Raw genomic sequence first — 22587 nt, 5'->3', positions numbered from 1 at the left:
CAGTGTGACAAGCTACTTGATGTACAAGAACTTGATTAGGTGCCTGTTGTCAATACCAGTGAAAAAGATGCCTTCTGTGTGCATCAGTCATGCCTTCAGTGTGGAGCTAAGAACATCTCAGGTAGCATCTGATGAATAATGTAGATAGCTCTGGCTCGTTCTTACAGTCCCTATCAGAGCACACAAAGTATTAGCAGCATGCTGATGCACCTATTCTTGCACTGTGTACAGCAATAGCCCTCATGTTGTGTTTTACATAGTGGGTTTGGAAAGTATTCAGGCCCCTTCAGTTTTTGCATGTTTTATTGTTTGATAGATTTAATTTTAAAAACAGGCTTTTAGAAATTTTTGCAAACGTATTAAAAATCAAAAACTTGAAATCTCTCATTTAGATGCATATTTATACCCTTTATTCAGTATTTGTAGAAACAACTTTGGCAGCGATACCCGAGTCTGCTTCGGGCAACTTCTCCCAACTTCTCTGTATTTGGCTACATTTGTCCTTCTTTCTCCCATCCCTGCCACTCGGAAGCTACCACATAACATGATGCTGCCACCACCATGCTTCACCATAGGGATGGTATTACCAGTTGATGAGCAGTACCTAGCTTTTGCCAGATGTAGGGCTTGGAGTAGCACAAAGAGTTCAGTTTTTGTCTCATCAAACAATAGAATCTTTTTCCTCATGTCCTTTAAGTGCCTGCCATATGCCTTTTACTCAGGAGTGGCTTCAGTCTAGCCACTCTAAAATAAAGGTCTCATTGATGGAGTATTTCTGAGATAGTCTCCCATTTCTTGTGGAGGACTTCTGAAGTTCTGTTAGAGTAGCCATTGGGTTCTTGGTCACCTCCATGATCAAGGCTCTTCTAACCTGGTTACTAAGTTTGGCTGGACCACCAACTCTAGGCAGAGTCCTTGTGGTATAATGTATATGTCACAACACAATGTGATCACGAAGATGTACAGAGAATTCCTTGGACTTCATGGCTTGGTTTTCATTTGCCATTCAGTGTGAATTGACCTTATACACACAGGTGTGTGCCTTTCTAAATCATATCCAATCATTTGAATTTGCCACAGGTGGACACCAGTCAAGTTCTAGAGATATCTCAAGATAATCAAAGGAAACACGATGCAAATGAGCTCAAATTGGAGTGCCTTAGCCAAGGCTCTGAATACTTTTCTAAATGAGATACTTCAAATATGTTTTTGCTTTGTCATTATAGAATATTATGTGTAGATTAAAGGCCAAATAAGTAGATTTAATCCATTGTATATGATATACGTACAGTATATACACTGGGTTGGGAAATTATTAAGGCCCTTTTACTTTTTGCAGATTTTATTGCATTATAAAATGCAGAAATACAGCTGAAAGGAAGAAATACAACTGACCATTCCAGTGCTTTCAGAGGGGACTGTATGTATGATTATCAGATTGTATGTAATATATCCAAAACAGAGAGATGAGTGCCACTGTGCATCATAAATTACTGTCAAGTATGAACGCTCTGTTACAGACCACAGATCTTCTGCAGCTGAAAATGACAATTTAGAGCTAAACAATCCTCCTCCCTTTCTCTCCCAATCATTTTTTCTCTCTCTCTGAGCAAATACCTCATAAACAATAAAACCAGACAGCACATTGGAACCTGCCGGCTTGGTTCTTTGAGAATGAGTAGTGTACCAGAGCTTCAGGGAACTACAGGGAAAAGTACAACACTATAAATCAAACCCAGGCAGAACTGACTTGACTGGTAACATTCATCATCAAATTGATCTAGAGCTCTCAGCAATGCTGACCCATGCACGACCTCTCAGTAGTGAAAGACATGGCACCATGCGCTGACAGTTGCCTTTGGGGACCAACCACTAACACTGGCTCACTGAGAAATGGTGGCACCTTCAGCAGAGACATGCTACATGGTAAACAGAAATACAGATCACTTTTCAGATATCCAGAGCACTTTGACAAGAAAGCTGGTATGTGTAAAGAAACAGGCTGATTGATGGCCTGATTATAGGTTGAGTAGGACAGAGAGCATAGAGCATAGTAATTGGCTTGCTTAAATATATCTTGAACACAGCATGGGGTTTCTAGGATTGACATTCATAGTCTATTTACAGTTGCCAGCCAATTGGATGTGCAGTCCCAATCACCAGCCTGTTGTTGCCTGTCAGTGCTCAATCCAAAAACTAATCTAATAGCATCAAAACCTAATTTTGGTCAAAACCCAATTGTCATTTAGGTAAAATATATTTATGTTTTCTGAAAATAGACTTGTCAAAGTATATTATTGGCAGGAAAAAAATGTTTCATTCTGTTTTCCAGAATTCAGCTACAGCTGAATGGTTTTCCCAGGCCGTCACACAAATGTGCTCAGAACACCTGGAAAACTTGACAAATTTAATACAAAAGTACCTCCAGTACTGTGTGACTTCAGTTGTAGGAAATTGTGAATTGACAATCTTTAAAAAAGTGTACAATAAATAGAAGTGCCTGTATTATACACATTTGGGAATTGCTCTCTATTTCTAACATGTGCTTAAAATTTTCTCTCTTCCCACTAGCAGATTCATGTTTGCCCCAACAGCAATGTCAGGCCTTCAGACATGCCCGTAATTTGCATCAGGGCTAATTATCCTCCCTCAAATCCTGGGAGAAAGTCCTCATTATCACTGCCGATTGGTTCCTCGTGTGCCTTTGAAAGCTCTTTATTGGGAGGAGAAGAGGAGCCCAAGATTAGGTTAGAGCTCCTATTATGCAGCGAAATATTCAAATTCAGGGCCTCTGTGATTTGGGAGTTCATGTGCGGGTGAGGGAGAGGGTCTTATCCTTGACAATGAATAACACTTTATTGACAGTCAGCAGTGACAAGAAACGACCATGGCAGCCTTAAAGGCAAAATAAAATCCTGGCACTGGAGGAGGAGGCTTTCAGATTGCTCATTTGCTGAATATACATAACCACTATGTTATTTCAGGACCCAGCTGCCTGTCCTGAAATTCTCGTCCCGCCTCAGCCTGTGGTGGCGGCATGCTTTCTAACGTGGGCCGCTTACTTTCTAATGTTGCGAGTTGTCTAATTTCTTCTGGATAAATGCCCCTAAATGAAATTAGAATTCCCCGGCCACTTCCTTGCTTCTCTCTATTGAATTATGGTGGTGCGGTAATTGACTGAGATTGCGAAGGGAAAATCAAACAGCACAGGCTGGCTCGCCGCTCCACTGGTCCCTCCCTCTCTTCATCTCATCCCTCCATCCCTTGGCCCGAGGGAGGAAGAAGACAAGTAGCTTTAATATCAGAGCCTCGGCCCCGGGCCTGTGTGCGCTTCTTAGGCAAGCTCTGGCAGTGAAGTGTGCAGAAGCGGCGGCTTGCGTTTGAGCTCATTGAGAATGATTTAAACACATCCATACCGTGCTTCTCACTTAACCAGAGATCATATTTACAGATCGCCCTCTTCCACCAGCGACAATAGATCCTGCCAATGGCGTCCACTCTCCTATCCACCACACTTAGCGTCTGCTAAGAGCCACATTCCCCCTTACACATTGAATAATGGTGCTGTTAGCTAAAGCAATACTAAACCCAGATGCTGGTTTGCAGAATTGGGGATATTTCAGATTTGATGGAATGACATTCTTCAATGGGGTAAAGCTTCATTTTTCAAAATGATGTCCAGCGTCTTTCGATCTTTGCACCTATTCAGTGAACAGATGTGGAATAAATTTCATAGATGTACTACATCTGGTCACAGGCAGTCCATGGCACAGTGATACCCTGAATACACTGAAAGTGTCCAAGGTCCCATAAACTAAAAAAAAAAGCACTTGCTTTCTAGCTAGAGCCAATTAACATTTGATTTTTATTTAAAAGTCAGATTATTAATAATTATGAATAATTAATAATTCAAATAATAACTATTAATAATTTAAAAAATTACAGTACAGCACAGTGTTACAAGAGAGTCTTTTTATCTGAAACCACATTCTCATACATTAAATCTTACACTTTTGAATAATAGCGTGACAAAAGCTTTTTTCACAGTTTGCAGCACTTTTCTGGACTGAGGGAGGTGGGGTGCTAATCTTTTATTGCTTTGGGTTTTGCATCAGTAGCACAAAGGACACAGTCTAAAACCAATCTCTCTGTGTGTGTGTGTGTGTGTGTGTGTGTGTGTGTCTCTCTCTCTCTCTCTCTCTCTTTCTCTCTCTCTTGCTGTGTCCTTGCTGTCTGGACCCAGGCTGTCTATCTGGTGCCGGAGCTCACTGAGCCGGAACAGATGAGCTATTTAATGTAAACTGTTGGAAAACAAACAAATTGGCATCAGCTGCTCGGCCCATGGCCTTAATGAGCAGATTGCGGGTGGAGCAGAGAGCCGCAGTGCCATGTCTCACTCCTGTTCATGGATAATGTAGCCACATTTAATGTAGCACTTAGCCTGACTGTCTTCTGTTCTGTTTTCCTTTGAGCCTGGTTGCATCTTTCTCTTCTTCTGTATTTTTTTCCTCATTCCCTGGAAATTTATGTGTGTATGTATACTCTATAAATGGGAACTACAAGAAAATTCATTTTTGAGTAAAAGCAATAGAAGATTTTTCTCACATAATATTCTCCCCTTTCCTTGCTCTAACACTTTTTCTCTCTCAATTCAAAATATCATTGCTTTTTTTTTTAGCAAGAACAAAAACAGCCAAAGCACACAGTGATTTGTTACTGTTTATAATGGAACATACTCAACAAACTTGACACTAGTAGATTTAAGAAGAAGAAGAAGAAAAAGAAGAAAAGAAGAAATATAGCAGCGATCTGCGGGGTCCAAGCACCCTTTGAAAGAATTGCCCCCAGTGGCCAGTTCTTGCCAAGTTCATAGAACACCCTGTGCTTGGCCCCCTAATAATAATAATAATAATAATAATAATAATAGCTGCAATCAGCATTTTCGGGGGCCAAGCACCCAGACTCAGTGAGCCACACATTCACAGACACACTACAATTGTTGTCTAAGCAATCACAGAAAAGCAGAGCCATAACTTCAGGCAAATAGATTCAAGAGTAATTTGTAGTTTCACTCATGATGTGTATGATTTGACCATGGACAGTGGAGGAATTCTCTTTATAAAAAACAGGTGTCAAGATGATGTGAGCCAAATTTGGTGAAGATTGGACAAAATTTGGAGGAGGAGTAGCAAAAATGGCAGTTAGATGTAAGCATTTTTTTAAGCATGAATGCATTGTTACTTTTGACCAGTAGGTGGCTCTGGCACAAAACTTGTTGAATAGCCTCAGGTCCTGGTCCTGAAGATGCCTACCATGTTTTGTGTCAGTGCGCAAAGTCGTTTTTGAGATACAGCCTCACTTCCTGTTTGACTGGTTCACTGTCAGATTCGTTGGCCCATTACAGACAAACCATTTGGAATATTCAAAATTCTTTTGGCTTACTCTGAAGATGACGTTTGCCAAATCTGGTGATGATTGGAGACAATTTGTAGGAGGAGTAGAGAAAAAACAGTTTTTAACAAAATTCAACATGATCGACAAGAAGTACACTTGAATTTCAGATGTTGGTGTGCATTACATACTCCAGGGAATTATAGGAAAAATTAACTGTGAATTTATCACAAACTCTTCAAATGATATAAGAAAAAAAAGAAAGTAGTTACAGTTCTTGACCACAAGGTGGTGCAGTCATAAAACTTCTTGGGTAAATTCAAGGCATGGTCTTGAAGATACTTATCAAGTTTTGTGATGATACGTAGATGCATTGCTGAGATACACCCTCTCACCCTGTTTTTTTTTGCATTTGCCAGCGCATTACAGGAGAACGGGTTGGAATATCAAAATTCCTTTGATAGCTTTTGTTCAGACTGATCTCAAAATTATGTGAGCCAAATGTGGTGAAGACTGGACAAAATTTGTAGGAGGAGTAGCGAAAATGAGTAATAGTGAAAAAAATAGCGAAAATGGCAGTTAGATGTGAGCATTTTTGGCATATTATTGTAACTTTTGACCAGTACGTGGCGGTATCACAAAATTTGTTGCGTAGCCTCAGGTCCTGGTCCTGAATATGTCTACCAAATTTTGCGTCAGTGTGCAAAGTCGTTGCTGAGATACAGCCTCACTTCCTATTTGGAGGCTTTGCCATCAAATTTGTTGGGCCATTACGGGCAAACCCTTCAAACTTTGTTTTATAACTTTTGTGAGGCTTACTCTGAAGATGATGTGTGCCAAATTTGGTGATGATTGGACAAAAATTTGTAGGAGGTGTAGCGAAAAAACTTTTTAACAAATTCCAAGGCGGTGAAAATCTAATTAAATTAGCAAATTGACATCATAGGGTGCATTGAACTCGTCTTGACCCAGGGAATCCAGGATGCCTGACTTTTAAATTTTGGACACACAGTTCAAAAGTTATGACCATAAATGCACTTCCAAATTAGGCCCAAATTTGACCCGATGGTGGTGCTAGAACATTAGCAGCACTTGGCCCAAATTTGGTCAGAATGTTCCTTAGACCCTCCCCAATCAGTGTGCCAAATTTCACAACTTTTTACCAGATGGTTCTATGGGCCGCCTTCGGTGCTTGGCTCCCTAATAATAATAACAAGAGAAGAAGACGAAGAATAGGGGCGGCATAGTGGCAAAGCGTGTAGAGTTGCCATCTCACAGCTCGGTTTGACCCTGTGATTAGGTTACTGTCTATGTGGAGTTTTAGGCTCAAGAGGCACTGTGACCCTGACCAGGATAAACCAGTCACAGATGAATTAATGAATAAAAGGAAGGAAGGCAGAAAGGAAGGGATCATTGGTGTCAGATCATTGGTGAGTTTGTCCCCATCTGGCTCTAAGAGGTCCTCTGGCTCTCCTCCCTCCACCCGATCCGATCTCTATCCTTTCCCTCTCTGAGAAATTTTGTCTGAGTGTTTCTCCACATCCCTGTAGATCCAGTCTGTGAGTTTTGTGTATAAAAGCCTCTACCCTATCTCCCCCTCTGTCTTGCTGTCACAGCTCTATCAGTATCTTCAATATGTGGGCTTCAATCACTGCACAGCTCTGTGCCTGCTGGAGTAAACAAACGCACACACACGCACACACACACACAGACACACACACACACACCTGCTTCATTAGAGCTGTTCAGTTCTTCTCCTGACAGCTTTGTCAAAACCTTTTCTCTATACACCTGTGCTGTGAAGTTTATATACAGTAGCAGTCAAAAGTTTAGAGAAACCTAGCCAAACAAGTATTTTTTTTCAGATTTTCTACATTTAAGAACAGCAGTGAAGACAGCAAACCTCATATGGAATTATCTAGTGACCATAAATATGTTAAACAAATCAAAATGTTATATTTAGGTGAATGAGATTGACCATGAGGATGGCTTTGCATCATGAGGTGCTGCTTTTCTTAAATACATTCTCATTATGAGCATTTCTTCTAAATACCTACTTGTTAATTGCTTAAAAACTCTTTAAAATTCATTCTTTCATCTTCGGTATCCCCTTGTCCTGGTCAGGGTCACAGAGAATCCAGAGCCTATCCTGGAACACTGTGCATAAGGTGTGAATACACCCTGGACTGTTCATTGCAGTGCACCATTCACACACTCATTCATACTTGGGGCAATTTATCATAGCCAGTCCAACTACCTGCATGTTTTTGGGAGGTTGGAGGCAACCGGAGAACCCAAAGGAAACCCACATGGACACGGGGAGAATTCCACACAGACAGTAACCCAATCTCAAGGGCAAACTGGGGATCTTTAAACAAATGTCAAACATAAATCTTTAGATTAAAATGTCTTTCTCTTTTCACACACCAAGGACACATCTGATTTATCTCTTAAATCAGATTTTGTCAAATGTCCACTATGTTGCCATAGTTGCTATCGCAACAATGCAGGTTTGCATATATTGTATGGTGTGGGAAAGATTTTGATGGTTAGCTAGCTATTGAATGTATTCAGTTCAGTTTTTAAATGAGAGGTTTTATATGACACAGGACACTTATTTGTTGCTCCAAGGCCACACTCTCTTCGTCTCACCTGCCTTTGTGCTGTTTTTTGTACTTGTTGATGTTGTTGCAGATCTCTGATATGACTTGAAGAGCACTGTATGATTAAAAAATTCGATTCAATTGAATCTTTCTAATGAGATTTTAAACCACATAGATATGTGACTTGGTTTGGACGTGTGGTCGGGAAGGATTTCATGTGTGGGTTGGGTTTTTGTTTTGTTTTGTTTTGTTTTGTTTGCCTTTAAGATTGTAGAATACATTTGAACAGCTGTGTCCAAAACCTTTAACGAGAACTTTGTACATTTATTTTACAATATGCTACATGTGTATTATTCTCATATTTTGAAATACACAGATTGTGTGAGGAGTATGTAGGCAATGGAGATCATTATCTTTATGAGTCTAATGAAAACACCTCCCTGACTGTGTGTGTGTGTGCCCTCTAGAACTCGAGTGCCGACCATCGTGTGCGTCTGGATCTGGGTCTGTGGGATAAGTTCAGTGAGCTGGCCACCAAGTGCATTATCAAAATTGTGGAGTTTGCCAAACGGGTGCCAGGCTTCACTGGACTCACTATCGCCGACCAGATCACTCTGCTCAAAGCCGCCTGCCTGGACATATTGGTGAGTGTGTCTCCGTGTGTTTGTGTGTGTGTGTGTGTGTGTGCGTGTGTGGAGTAAATTCACCAACATTTATACTCTGTTATTCATTGCACCAGTTATATATTTGAGCTATACTTTCCACGAGATAAATGAAATAAAAACTCACCAACATGGATCCAAGGTGATTAATCATCATACTGTAAATGCTAGTTCGGGGTGAAGGCATGCCTAGCTCTAGCTGTTATAATGTAAATGATCTAACGGATCTAACTTGATCTAATGGATCTAACTTGTCTTATAGATGTTCCGAAACATTAAATGTAACTATAAACACATAAAAAGTATGACGTGTAATTCATCAATAAATAAAAAATTGTAGCCTCATCCATGGCCAGGATCCAACAGAGCAATCACAGCGATACTAGCTAATTGTGGGAATCTATGAGCTCATGTATGTGGAAGAGGGTGGATAGCACTTTCCTCCGAGTGTGTTAAGCTGCTCTGAGGAGCAGGAAAGCATATTTAAAAATATGCAGTTAACTGGCTTCTTATGCCTCGCAGAAAGCATGTGTTAGTGTTCACACTCCTCAGTTGGTAGCTGTCTTATAATAGGGAAGAACTGGCTGGTGGGTGACCAAATTAGAGAGAAAATAGGAAAAAAAAAATTACAGACTAATTGTTGACAAATTGCTATTGTATAAGAGAAATAAAATACTTCAGGATATGCTGTTACAGGAAAATAATCAACCTTGAGGTGATAATTGTAACTCAGGCCACCATGTCACGTTTTATTCCTTATATCAGAGTTCTGACCAGGGATTCATGACCCCCGGGAGGTTCATGGTGCCGTTGCAGGGGGTTCGTGATGGAAGTGTCAATGTCAAATTAAATAAAATTTTAATAATATATATTTTTATAAGTAAAAGACAAAATGAATTAAAACAGTTAATATTCTAATGTTTTTTGTAACTTCATAAATAAAAAGTGGTAGAAGTTGACTGAATTATTCATGGGTCATGCTCAGAGTGTCAAGTCAGTGCTGGATTCGGCCATGGACTCCATTTCCCAGAATCCACCACAGCATCCCAGCATGGCTGTGCCCATGTCCCATAACCCACAGCCACTATCACGTTCACACTCACCTGATTACTAATTGCACACACCTGGACTCACACACATAAATAGCCCAGTAAAGACTTACTTTGAGTTTACTCATGTACACGATAAGACGTCCTGCTTTAACTGCTGCTGTGTGGTCAGATCAAACAAGCAGTTTGTGTTCTGTTGATTTTCTGGCTCCAGATCAAATTCTTCTCCTCATTGCCAGAGTTAAACCAGTTTATTTAATCTAGATTACTGATAATAAGAAAACTATTCTAGATAGCAAGCTAGGCTAGTTAGTTAACCTATACTAGCTAGGACTGGTAAGAGTGTTATGGTTAAAGTGTGTGTCGTGTGAGCCTTGTTTCCATATTGGCACAAAAAGCATGCTCTTTTTGTACAAAAAAATACACCAAATTTGAAAGTACCCTTGGTTGTTGATGAGTCCTAAGCTTTGATCACAACAATGAGTTTTTGTTTCTTTGCTGGTTTTGATGTTTTGCTGTCATTTCGACATGTCACAGACTTGCTAACCCGCCAGAAACAAAAACAAGCTGTCACATAATTATCTGTCTCTCCTGCACCTCTTGCTAAGTGAAATGTTTAAAGCAGACGAGAAAAACACGAAAAATGGTTATGCAAATGGGTCAAAACAGACGAGCAGAAACTTCGTGCATTTATATGGAAATTTTGTTTTCATGTGTGATTTCCATGAAATCGTCCACGAAAACAGAAACACAATGTATAAGGCCTCGTCGTCTGTTTCCACCGTAACCGTGTCGATTTTGTAGCCGTCTGATCTGTTTACGCTCCTGTTTGTTTTCTGGCTCGGCTGTAAATATCCAGCGTTGTGAGTGTGAGGCCCTCTGGCTGTTTGTGTGTGTGTGTGTGTGTGTGTGTGTGTGTGTGTGTGTGTGTGTGTGTAGAGTGCTGAGCTCAGGTTGCCGTGGTAATGAGCATGAAACAGAGCAGACAGCGCCATGTGATAAGGTGATGGAGGGAGCAGCTAAGCTTGCTCATTGTGGAGTTGGAGGGTGAGATAGAGAGAAAAAGAGAGAGGGATCGCCGCTGATTTGATTAGCATGTCCCTGGAGGGAAAACAGATGAAGAGAGAAAGGGACAGAGAGAAAGAAGCAAACCCAAATCATGTCCCTTAACCTTTTCCCTTCTTTGTCTCTTTTCCTTTTATCCCATTATCATTTTTTTCTTGCTAGCTCTTTTGAATAAAGTAAATGATAACCATGACCTTAGCAGCAGGCTTTTTGCTTGAGTCACACCCTGCTTTACATCATGAGATGCTACGCTTATGGTTGACATCAGGCCAGAAGTCATAGGCAAAGACTGATAATAAGAAAACCTAGTGAGTAGAGAAAAAAACAGAATTTTACAACACTAACAAACAAAAGTATGAAAACAGCATCTGTAACCACTACTTAATAATAACAGCTACTTAATAATTATCATCCACTCCATGTTTTTACCAACCGAAGAGAACATTGTCCCGCCTACATGGTTTCTATTGGCTCACAAGACTGAGGTTCATGAATTCAGTGTGTTCATGAATTCACAAAGTTCACCTAGATAAAGTCAGCACAAAGCAAAAGTAACCACTGACAGACACAAATGTGCTTCTTTCACGTTTCTCACCCTTTCCCCTTCAGTGAATCGGTTTTTCCACGAGGTGAAATTTCTTTGCTTTTTGTATTCTGACTGTTTTAACTAAAAAAAAAGTGTAAAAAGTGTATGTTTCTTCTGTTATCATGTTAGCAAGGGGTCAGAATTGGTCAATTCTATGGCTAAACTTTCATTGTTGGCACCTCTTATAGTCCCTATTAGTAATGTGCTGTCTTTATGTAGAGTAAAAATTAACATCATTCTTCAAGTGTGTGTCTGAGGAAGAGAAAAAATGTTTTACAAAATACATAAGTTAATGTAAGTTTATATATAGGTTACTAAAAAATCTGCTCAGTCACATACATACTCCTATACAAGCTCAAATAAACCCATGAAAGTCTGTTTATAGCTGTTGTAACATAAGTTATAACAGGAACTAACTTGTTTCATGGATGTTCCACAACATTAAAAGTAACTATAAAAGGCCAAAACGCATAAGGTATGGTTCTTTAGTCAATATAAAGAGATAGTGTTGGTAAATTGGTGTGGTGTAAGAGGAATAAAACACTTCTGCTGTGCTGTTATCTAAACATTCAGGGTGGTAACAGTAACTCTGCTTTGTGTTGTTACTGATTAATTCCTATAACAGCATGCCCCTAAGTGATTTATTCCTTACATACTTGTTTGAAGTAAACAGCTATTGCCATGTGACCAATTACACTGCACATATAAAAAATGTTCGACAGCTCTCTTTGTCTCTGTTTTTGTCTCATACACATGCAGAGAGGACACACACACACACACACACACACATGCGCGCACACACACACACACACACACACACGCACACACACAAAGCCCAGCTTCACCTTGTCCTCTGTGATGACTGTTTACTGTGGCATTGTGTTGCAGAGTTTGGCTTTAAAGAGAAGATCAAATAATGTGTATGTGTGTGTGAGTGTGTGTGTGTGAGAGACAGTGAGTGAGAGTGAGTGAGAGAGTAGGCCCAGCCAGCAGCCATGTTTTATTCTGTTTCATCTTCCCGACAATGGTGCCAATCACTGTCAGTGTATGCTTCAAAGGGTTCATATAGCAGCCATACACACCGCCTCTCATTTCAAAGTCCATCTCACACACACACACACACACACACACACACACTCCCACTGCTCTTACTGCTCTGCTCATCATGCACATATGCATGCTGCATACAAAGACCCTCACACACAAGCACACACTCAAGCACATAGACGCAGTACACAAGTACACACAAATTCCTCTTATCTTTTCTCTACTTCTAAATGACACTAACAGTCAGCAGCGAACAAGAAGCCCTCCTTCGCTGTTTACCGCATTTATTCCACTATCACTCCTGTTCTCCTCATGACTTAGCAGTGTTACTGATGAATTCTCAAATCTGATTGGTTAAAAGGTGTTGATTAATTTTCTACAACAGCAGGTCTGACAGTAGTGCGATGTGCAAAGCAAATCACAGGTTTATATTAATGCACTAATTCTAATGCATTAGCATTTCTATAGTAACTCATGGGGAATTTTTTTTTTAAGTGGTCATAAGTTTTCTATGAGGAAATGTTTATTTAGCATTTTTGGAAGGAGTCTCCAGGGTCAGCACTTTGTAACAGTCAGAGGTAAAGCTGTAAATTTAGGCTTGTCGACACAGGGAAATCTTCAGGCAGGTGGGATTTGCAGTTTCCTGATACTGTGACAAGCTGCATCTTTTTTGTTTTACTGATTTCAAGAGTGAGAACAAAACAGAGAAGGAACAACTGATTATAGTTACTATGACGTATGTGATAACAGGCACTAACTTGTTTCTCTGATGTTCTTCAACACTGAGCGTAACTATAAATGCGGTGGCGCGTTGTTCTTTAATTGATACAACGTTAGCAGATTGCTGTGGTATAAGATGCATTTGGTGTGCTGTTATAGGAACATAATCAACTTTGGGATAATTTGCTTGACATTGGGCCACATCACACCACTTTGTCATTGATTATTTTCCTGGCACTGTCGTGTTTTATTCCTTACTTAATGCACAACTGCCTTAAAAAAAAAAAAAATTTAAAAAATGGGGTTTTAAGAACCGTTAAGGAATATCCACTGACGAAGACAATGCAATGACTGTTAAAATTAAAGATTAATTCCAGTCATCCATCCAACATCACACAACCAAACTGAGAGCTTTTCTGTTCTGTTAAATCAGGGTACTATAAAGCCGTAAAGTGGGAGTGTAAATAATAAGTCATGTGATGGAGACAATCATCATTTTAGCTTATATTTAAAATCAGACCATTCCATGAAAGAAACAAGTTAAAAAAATTCAGCATAAAAAATTCAGATGGATAATTGTGGCCCAAATAGAGTTACATCTATTCTGTATGTGTGTTTATGTGGACATAGATCCTCCGTATCTGCACACGGTACACACCGGATCAGGACACCATGACCTTCTCAGATGGACTGACACTAAACCGGACGCAGATGCACAACGCCGGATTTGGGCCGCTCACAGACCTGGTGTTCACCTTCGCCAACCAGCTCCTGCCCATCGAGATGGACGACACGGAGACAGGCCTGCTCTCAGCCATCTGCCTCATCTCCGGAGGTGGGCCTCACACACACATACACAGACACACACACACAGCATGCCCGTTGTGGTACAAGGCATAGTGAGCTGTCAGTGGTGTGTGACGGTATGGGGCTCCTGAGATAAATTTAACTGCAGACTACACATGCACTGAAATATACCTCAATATTTAACTATAGACATCTGCTGATTATTATATGATGGTGGATGTTGGCAGAAGAAACAGGAACAGAGAAATATGATGGTCTTTCTAAACTAAACACACACTCTTGATTGGTTAGCATTGTGTAGTGTTACTATTATTGTTGGTTAGCATAGTATAGTATAGTATTTACTCATCTCACCCATCCTTACACTTGTAGACCTCAGGTGTGTATTATTAAAGAGATTATGTGTATCAGGGAATTAGCTAACTAGCATTTATATCTGGTTCTCTGTAAGAAAAATCACATTTGCCCTCATTTTTTCTTTGCTGTGTAAATGTTCTCTGATATTTACAATACAAACCGTAGCATAGTATCACACCAAGGATGGACGCTAAGCCCTAAAAACATACATCACAATTTTACAGTTAGAATGTTAGACCATGACAAATAAGATGATAGTAAAATTGTCATGATTTAGACAATAGTGTGGGTAAAGAAGGTCACCTGTAGTGAATATTGTATTACAATCACCTTGCATGTGACATAATGACTGCGAAGTCATCTCGACACACTCACTATAGATAAGCAGCAGGTCTGAAAACCAAACGCCAGCCGTTGTTTATTCGGATGCAGTTTTGCTATATGTACCTCTATTTAATACTATAAAATGTAAAACATCAGTGTGTTATCGCTGTCATTGCAAATGTATCATTACCATTCCAAGTCCTGTTTCCCTGCTGACATGTTGGTTTGCAGGATTTTCCCCCAGTGTCATGGTAACTGTTGGTAAAAAGTGATGTCGCACAGTACAGTTTATAAATAAATTTAGCATCAGACTTATTTCATTTGTCTTGTTTTTGGGGCTTTAGGTCGACAAAAGGTTCTTGAAAGGAGGATAGTGATTTTTTATTTTATATATGTACTGTATATAAGCTACCCAGAAATAAAGCTACATCCACCAACAGCAGCACTGTTATACAGGGTCAGTAGTTTGAATGCTTGGTCGAATACAAAACCAGTTTGTCGGACTGTAAGGTTTAAGCTTGGGCATCATGTCCAAGCACAACACTGACAACAGTGTCAGGTTCATTGTCAGGTTCCGCAGTGATGACTGTAGGATACATAGGGTCAAATCTGTGTGGAACAATGAGCATGACAGAACACTGGGACACTTGGAGTAGCCTGAAAAAAATCACCAGACTTCAATCTTAAAGGACATTTTTGGGGCTCAAGATACTGGTGAAATCTTAACCTAACCTGATTGGTGCTGTAATTAAAGCAAGGGGACGCTAGAGCTGTAGTCCAAGACCAGGACTAGCCGAGATTAAGTCAAGACCAAGTTTTAAGGGGGTCGAGGCCAAGTCAGTATAGCGTCCAAATGAAGGCGAAACCGAGTCAACATCAAGACCAAAAACCATTATACTTTGAACATGCACAAACATTATTTTTACAAACTCTCGCTTGAGACCAAGATCATTTTGGGCAAGACCAATGCCCAGGACTGACACAAGTCCAAATCTATACAGAAAATGTCTCGAGACCAGACTCATATCTGGTCTTGTACTCAAGCCTGGCCTTGAGATGCCCTGCAGCCCTATGGGAGAGGTACACATGCAACTCATTGTTTGTCTTCCACTGTCTAGGGTACAAATTCAGCTAAAGTTTTAGTATTTTGTATTTTGGCATTTCACTGATTCAATGATTTGGCAAATCATCTGGCAAAAAAAAAAAATCTTGGGAAGTAAAAATATCTGAAGCAAATTTATCTTTCTCATTATTAGATTATTTATTTATCAGATTTCTAGATATTTTTACTAAATGTCTTATTCTACTGGCAGATAATTTTACTCATGTCAAATATTTATTTCTAGAAAGAAGACAATTTCAAGGCTAAAATTTGTACAAATGTCTACAAATCGGCTTAATAATCTTGTATCTATTATATAATAATTTCATGATGAGAAATATTACCTAACTAAATAAACTATTATTTAAGATATCTTCACCTGCAGTTAATTTTTTGCGCAACCTATTGACATACAGTAATGCACTTCTTTTGATGCATGTACGGAATTTAAAAATGCACATGAATAGCATGAGATAATATAATAATGAAATAGTTTCCACACTTTGAGTTTAGGAAGAAATTTCAGAAAAAAATGACAGACCAAATTGGACAGCAATTAAGTGCAGTGTGTGTCGTTGGTTATGAATAAATATTTATATTAAAAAAAATTTCTTTTTACATTATGGGCTAACTCATAAGCTAGCTCACTCAGTAGGACTGACAGTAAACAGGGAGCTCCATTAGAGCAGCAGGTAGATTTGGAGCCAGAATGGTGTGTGTGTGTGTGTGTGTGTGTGTGTGTGTGTTTTATTATTGAGTTTCACCTGATTCCTGTTCTTGTGGGTGTTTATCACTGTCCAATTATTTACAGACTGCATAAACCATCCCCATGCCCACTGAGAAGGAAATTAGGGCCTCCAGTCTGTCTCTCTGTCTCCTGGCGCAAATTAGGAGTTTATAATAGTGCCAGAACTCACACACACTCTCACACACACAAACACACAAAGCCTTCTCATTCCCACGGTTTGGTGTCAGAATAAGCCATGCTTATGTGAGCATTGTATATTTGTCTCGGAGGTCTGAGAGCTCGGCAGTGCACCCAGTGTTACACTCTCTTGCATAATCTAGAGAGTGTTAAGAAAAGAGAAAAGTTGTGCACAGTCTGTAAAGGCACTTCTGCCCCCTCAGAGAGTGGGAGATGATGAGAGGCTGTTTTTATAGAAACACTGCCACCTAGTGACTATAAGGACACCTAATCCTGTACCTTATTTATACAGCTGCACAATTCAGTATACTGGACTTAAGAGTACATTTCTGCGTACACTCGAATCAAATAAACAAGGCTTTTATTCATATCCCTCCTGATCCAGCTGTTCAAATGTGAGTGGAGAGCTGGATTAGAGACTTATACAAAAACATTACGCTTATCAAAATCAGTTGTTTGTTACAGAGCAAGTACACACTGGGGAGCATGAAAAACATCTTAGACGTGTAAAAACCACAGTAGTGAATGAGTGAATATAATTTTATTCATAAAGTAAAAATGTTGAACTGATCAAGAACATTATCCAGGAAGTAGGTATGTGTCAAAGACTGCTATTAAACATGCAGTTTATAAGGTTGAAAGTGTTTCTAGGTCAAAAATAATCATATGGTTTTAAAGGCTCTGTAGAAAAACCAGATTCATTATTATATTATATTATATTATTTTCTTCATTTCAAGCTCCTGCTTACCTTCAAACTTCTGTTCATGTTATATTTAGCTCCACTTCCAGCCAGAACAGAGCACCTCAGGCAACTCACGAGGCATGCTAGTCTTAGAAGGGGGGATTGTTTATAGGTTGGGGAAAAGAGGTAGGTTGGCAGTATTTTAATTGCTATTTGCATTGCAGAGTTTAACAGTGCTTTTTTAGGAGAAAGATACAACAGTACAGCCTCAGGAGGCACCACACAGTGCAAACTACTGATAAACCTTAAGCAGAGAATGGCCTGGTCATAGTTTGCTAGAAGGCAAATCAAATGCCCATAGTGTTCTGGTACGAATTTTATGAGCAGGTGATACAGAGATGAGCCCAGGGATCACAGAACATCTTGTATCTATTGTACACTTTTCTGGCTGAAAGCTTCAGAGTCGTGAAAGTTGCAACCTGGTTCTCTGCAACACTTTAGAGACACACTTCCATATACCAGGATATAAACTTTAGAACATTCAGATATAGCCACTGAATAAAAATGAACTCGAGTTTTGTTTTAAAGACAGTAGTGAGTAAGTTGTAAGTAGTGAGTAGTTGTCTATTTGCATTGTCAGTCACACAACCCTGTTCTTATGATTATTGAAGAAATGTAGCAATAACTACAGAACTGCAGAGGTGCCGAAATGTAGCATTTTTGACCCTTTGCTACAGTGATATGGGAGAAAACTCTGCTTTTCTGCTTTTAATATTATAGCACAACAGATTAAACGCAAATAAAATTCGCCTGGGAGAAACTTCAGTTCACTGAAGGGGAAAGGACACAGGATGTGAAAGATGTGCATTTGCTTCAGGTAGAACTGACTTCAGGTTTGTGAATTCACACACCTCAGTCTTGTGAGCCAGTAGAAATCAAGGTGGTCTCTTTGTTCAGTAAAAAATGGAGGAGTCCTCCAACATGCTAAGATATTTACTGTAAGATTCTGTTTTACCTCTGATTCTGGCTAGAGGCTAGATAAATGTGTACCAGTATAAAAAGGAAAGCATTGAAAGGAAGGAAATTGCTCATAATCCAGAACATACCACTTTATCTGTGAAACAAGTTGGAGAGGTTTCATGGCATTAGCATGTATGGCCACCAGTAAAACTGACAATACTTTGGACTGCACATAGCTGAAGTAATAAAGAAGCACGTTAACTGATCAGTGGATGGTGTTTTATATTGAGGCAAGACAGTGAGCCAACGCATGCTGATAAGCAACAAAGCTCTTCATGGCTAAGGGTAGAATGTTCTTGACTGGTTTAAGTCTTACAAGCTTACATGAATCTTATTGATCCAGGACTGAAGGCAAAACAAGCAGGGACTATAAATATCTACAGAGAATCACTAGGAACCCATCACATGATGATAAGGGTTTGCTGAACACATCAGACATTGATTGCATGGAAGTACTAAACATTCTAATGATGTTTAAGATTCTAATAAATTATATTAGAAGGTATACACAGTTTATGATTAATTTATGGTTAATCGAAATGTCCCAATGGATTTAATCTGACTCCTGTCAGTGCCTAGTGCTTTCATAACCCAGTTGCTTTGTGGACGTCTGAACAGATCGTCAGGATCTGGAGGAGCCGTCCAAGGTGGACCAGCTCCAGGAGCCTCTTCTGGAAGCGCTGAAGATCTATGTGAGAAAGCGCAGACCCAGCAAGCCCCACATGTTCCCCAAGACCCTTATGAAGATCACGGATCTCCGCAGCATCAGCGCCAAAGGTAACAGCGCATTAAGCGACCTGGACAAAGATGAGTTAGTGAATGAATGAATACGTTAATGTAGCTTTCTCTCCCTTTCTTATTTGTCTCTAGGTGCCGAGCGAGTCATCTCTTTAAAGATGGAAATCCCTGGTTCTATGCCTCCTCTCATTCAGGAGATGCTGGAGAACTCCGAGGGCCAGGATGGACAGAGCTCTTTGGAAAAGAGCAGTGTGGAAGAAAATAGCAGCTCCGTCGATCTGAAGTCTGCCACGTCGCCCTCTCCAGAACCCTCTTCCTCGTCGAGCGAGGAACCTTAGAAGCAGAGTAGTGAGAACCCCATGTCTCTCTTATTGTGCACAGTACAAGTGGACCATCAGTGCTACCTTATCCCCAGTGTAAACATTTTTTTTAAAGAATTTATTCCACCTTTCTTCATCTATGACTACAAAAACACTAGAAACAAGGACGGTTGTCCAGGATGAAAATGTGCTTTGCGCTTAAAAACATTCAAGCATTCGTACTATGGAACTTCCAACATGCACAGCCTGCAGCACACTCAAGTGTGTATGCGAGCACATTCGTGTGTTACTGAATGCCTAACAGAGGTGAAACTCCTCAGGTCTGCTGTGTATATTTTTGCTAAACCTGCATGACAGGCTCTTAATTCGTCCTCCGCTCCCTCTCTCTCTCTATATGTCTCTCTGCCATCGTTCATGTTGGCATGCATTGTACATACCATCGTATGAATAGACCTCTGTATGACACATTTTGTGGTGCTTTTTTAAGTCTTAATATTATCATTTGAGGCGAAACATTAAATTTAAAGATGAACAGATGACCTTTAACCATTAGAGGGCACTATAAAGAGCATTAATGGACAATAAGCTCAGCTGTGCATCTTTAAACGAGGCTCTTCATATAAATTCCTTTAAAAGAAATCTATATAGAATGTTCTGGCATAAAGACAATATGGCAGTCTAATATTTTCTATATTCATATATTTAATCCTGTTTTGTTTCTGTATCTTCATTTGTTTCATATCAGGAAAATACACACACACATACACACACACACACACACACACACACACACACACACACACACACAGTAAATGACTAGCTAATGACTAACTGTCATTACCTTTCATTAGTAATAGAGGGAGTCCACAGGAGCAGCATTTTCACTTCAAATCTATAAGTGCAAGTTGATATAAACTCTGTATTTCTGATGTGACATGCACATCTTATTGAGTTGATATTCATTCATTCACCTGCAGTATCACTTTATCTTAAATCATTGTGGTGGTGAATCCGGTGCCTATCCCAGGAATACTGGGAATGAGGCGGAAATACAGTCTGAATGGGATACCAGTCCATCACAGGGCACCATGCACACACTGTCACACCTAGGGGCAAAGTAGAGTAGCTAATCCACCCACGAGCCTGTTTTTGGGAGGTTGGAGAAAACTGGAGTATTCAGATGAATCCCACACAGACACGGGGAGAACATGCAAAACTTTACAAAGACAGTAACCTGAGCTCAGGATCAAATCTGGGATTTGGGAAGGAACTAAATCCAGTAAAAGTGTGTATGTGGAATTTACCCCCAAAAAAGCATCAATTCAATGTGATTACCTGAATCGCAAATCTTCCTTTAGTAGTTTTTGGCAGTAAAACATGCCAAAAAAAAAAAACTTTCTCCGTTCTTTGCCCAAAACACAGTGCAATTATGGAGCACAATTCTCAAAATTCTGTGCTGATCCTAAAAAATTTCTTTTATTCAAATTAAGCTGTCTTTGTAAAAATACCTGTTATGGAAATGACTTTCAGTACACACATATACACACACTTCTCACATGATGCAAGATTTCGAAATTACAGTGGCACTTAAAATTTACTTAAAACCTAAAACTAGCTCCTGAAACATTTATATGAAATTATGTAAATGTATAAGGCAGAGAAAGTATAATCACAGCTTCAGATGCTGGATTTTCAGTGCTTCTGATCCTTTGGGGAATCTGCACTTGAGAAATGTGGTCAGGTAGTAAATGTCACTCCAGTAGGTTCAACCACAAGAGACTGGAATCAAACATTTTTCACTTACAGCAACTTTAAATGACTTTACATAACAGTGTTACAGTTTTTTTTTCTTTCTTCAATCGCAAGATGCCTCTTCGTCACAGCTCATGAATGTTTTTTTTCCTCATGCCTCAGAAGCCTCAGCTCCAAACAGCAGAACTGAAGAAATCTACATTCATATCCACATCTTTAAAGAACTAGTCAAAGAACTGGTTTTCTTCATGGTTATTATTGTTGTTTTTATTGATGATGATGGTGTTGATCAGTATGATGGCAACATTTTATGTTGTGAACTTTTCCCAGGTTCTGTTAAGGTGGTAGGTTTATTCAGCTTGTGGATATCTGTGGCCTTTCAGACCATCACGACTGAATATTATGTGTTGGTTGTGACATTGAATGTATTGTACATGCTGTACTTGTCGCTCCTGCCAAGCACAGACGGAGAGGTTTATGTATTTCTTCATTCTTCAGTAATAATATCTGTAAGTTCTGTTGCCACTCATAAAGCCCTGATTGACATCATCTCAGAGAGCCTGTAATTATGTGACTGAAACTAAATGTGACGCTCACAGTCCCACAGTTCAGTTGCACTGCTCTTTTTTCTCTTCAGAACAAATTTTTTTATTTTTAACATTTACAGTTTTCAGCTACAGTGTTGAGACATGGTCACTTTTTCCTCTAAGCTCAAGCAGCTGGACTGAATAGAGTCTTTAATGGAATAATCCTGTAACATTTGAGGAAAAGTTAAAAGAAAGAAAAACATTAAGAATAAGCCGTGATTTTCTGCTGACTTTCACACCATCCTATTGCATCGTGCATCATTTTGGAGTCAAAGAAATATCATGTTTATGTCACGTTTGCCTTTTTCCCCCAAAAAAATCCTGCAGTCATGAGGAATACTTTGATTGACTTAATGAACCCTAAAGGACTTGTGGACGGGAGCAGCACGTCTTGAAGACTTTAATGATAAACCTGTCCAGGTCATGCCTCCACAGAAGCAGCATCTATCTTTACTGTTTTTTTTTTTTTTTCTTTTTTTTGCTCATTTATGCCCTGTTTGTACATTAACAATGCTTTGTATGTTCATATGCTGTTTACCATGAACTCTCTTGGTGAAATAATGAAAATATATTTATTTTAAAATAAAGATGTGCGGAGATATTTGGACACTGTGGGTGTTTCCTGTGTTTTTTTGTAAGGAATAAAACATGATGTAGCGTGCTGTTATAGGGAAATAATAAACAACGGACTGGTGTGATGCAGACTGATGTGAAGTGGGGGTTACTGTTATCACCGCAAAGTTGATTATTTTAAAAGTAGCAGCTCTTCCTTAAGTATTTATTCCTCTATCATAGTAATTTGCCAATGGTTATATTTTTTTATTTATTAAAGAACAGCATGTCATGACT

At 39.5% G+C, this 22587-nt stretch overlaps 1 protein-coding gene across 2 annotated transcripts in view; it reads left to right on the top strand.

Moving 5' to 3' along the window:
* LOC113543808 (retinoic acid receptor beta) overlaps positions 1 to 22345 on the top strand; it is a 142859-nt gene extending 120514 nt beyond the window's left edge. For both annotated transcript variants that reach the window (XM_026942279.3, XM_026942280.3), the window contains 4 exons: positions 8462 to 8638; positions 13754 to 13958; positions 18960 to 19118; positions 19212 to 22345. In XM_026942279.3, the coding sequence (XP_026798080.1) occupies positions 8462 to 8638; positions 13754 to 13958; positions 18960 to 19118; positions 19212 to 19417 (747 nt within the window). In that variant the 3' untranslated portion in view covers positions 19418 to 22345. The remainder of the gene's footprint in view (positions 1 to 8461; positions 8639 to 13753; positions 13959 to 18959; positions 19119 to 19211) is intronic.
* The last annotated feature ends 242 nt before the right edge of the window (positions 22346 to 22587 follow it).

The sequence above is a fragment of the Pangasianodon hypophthalmus genome, chromosome 29 (genome assembly GCF_027358585.1).
Source record: "Pangasianodon hypophthalmus isolate fPanHyp1 chromosome 29, fPanHyp1.pri, whole genome shotgun sequence".
Taxonomy (NCBI): domain Eukaryota; kingdom Metazoa; phylum Chordata; class Actinopteri; order Siluriformes; family Pangasiidae; genus Pangasianodon; species Pangasianodon hypophthalmus.
The sequence above is the reverse complement of the archived record's forward strand: the minus strand, read 5'-3'. Positions and strand labels throughout refer to the sequence as shown.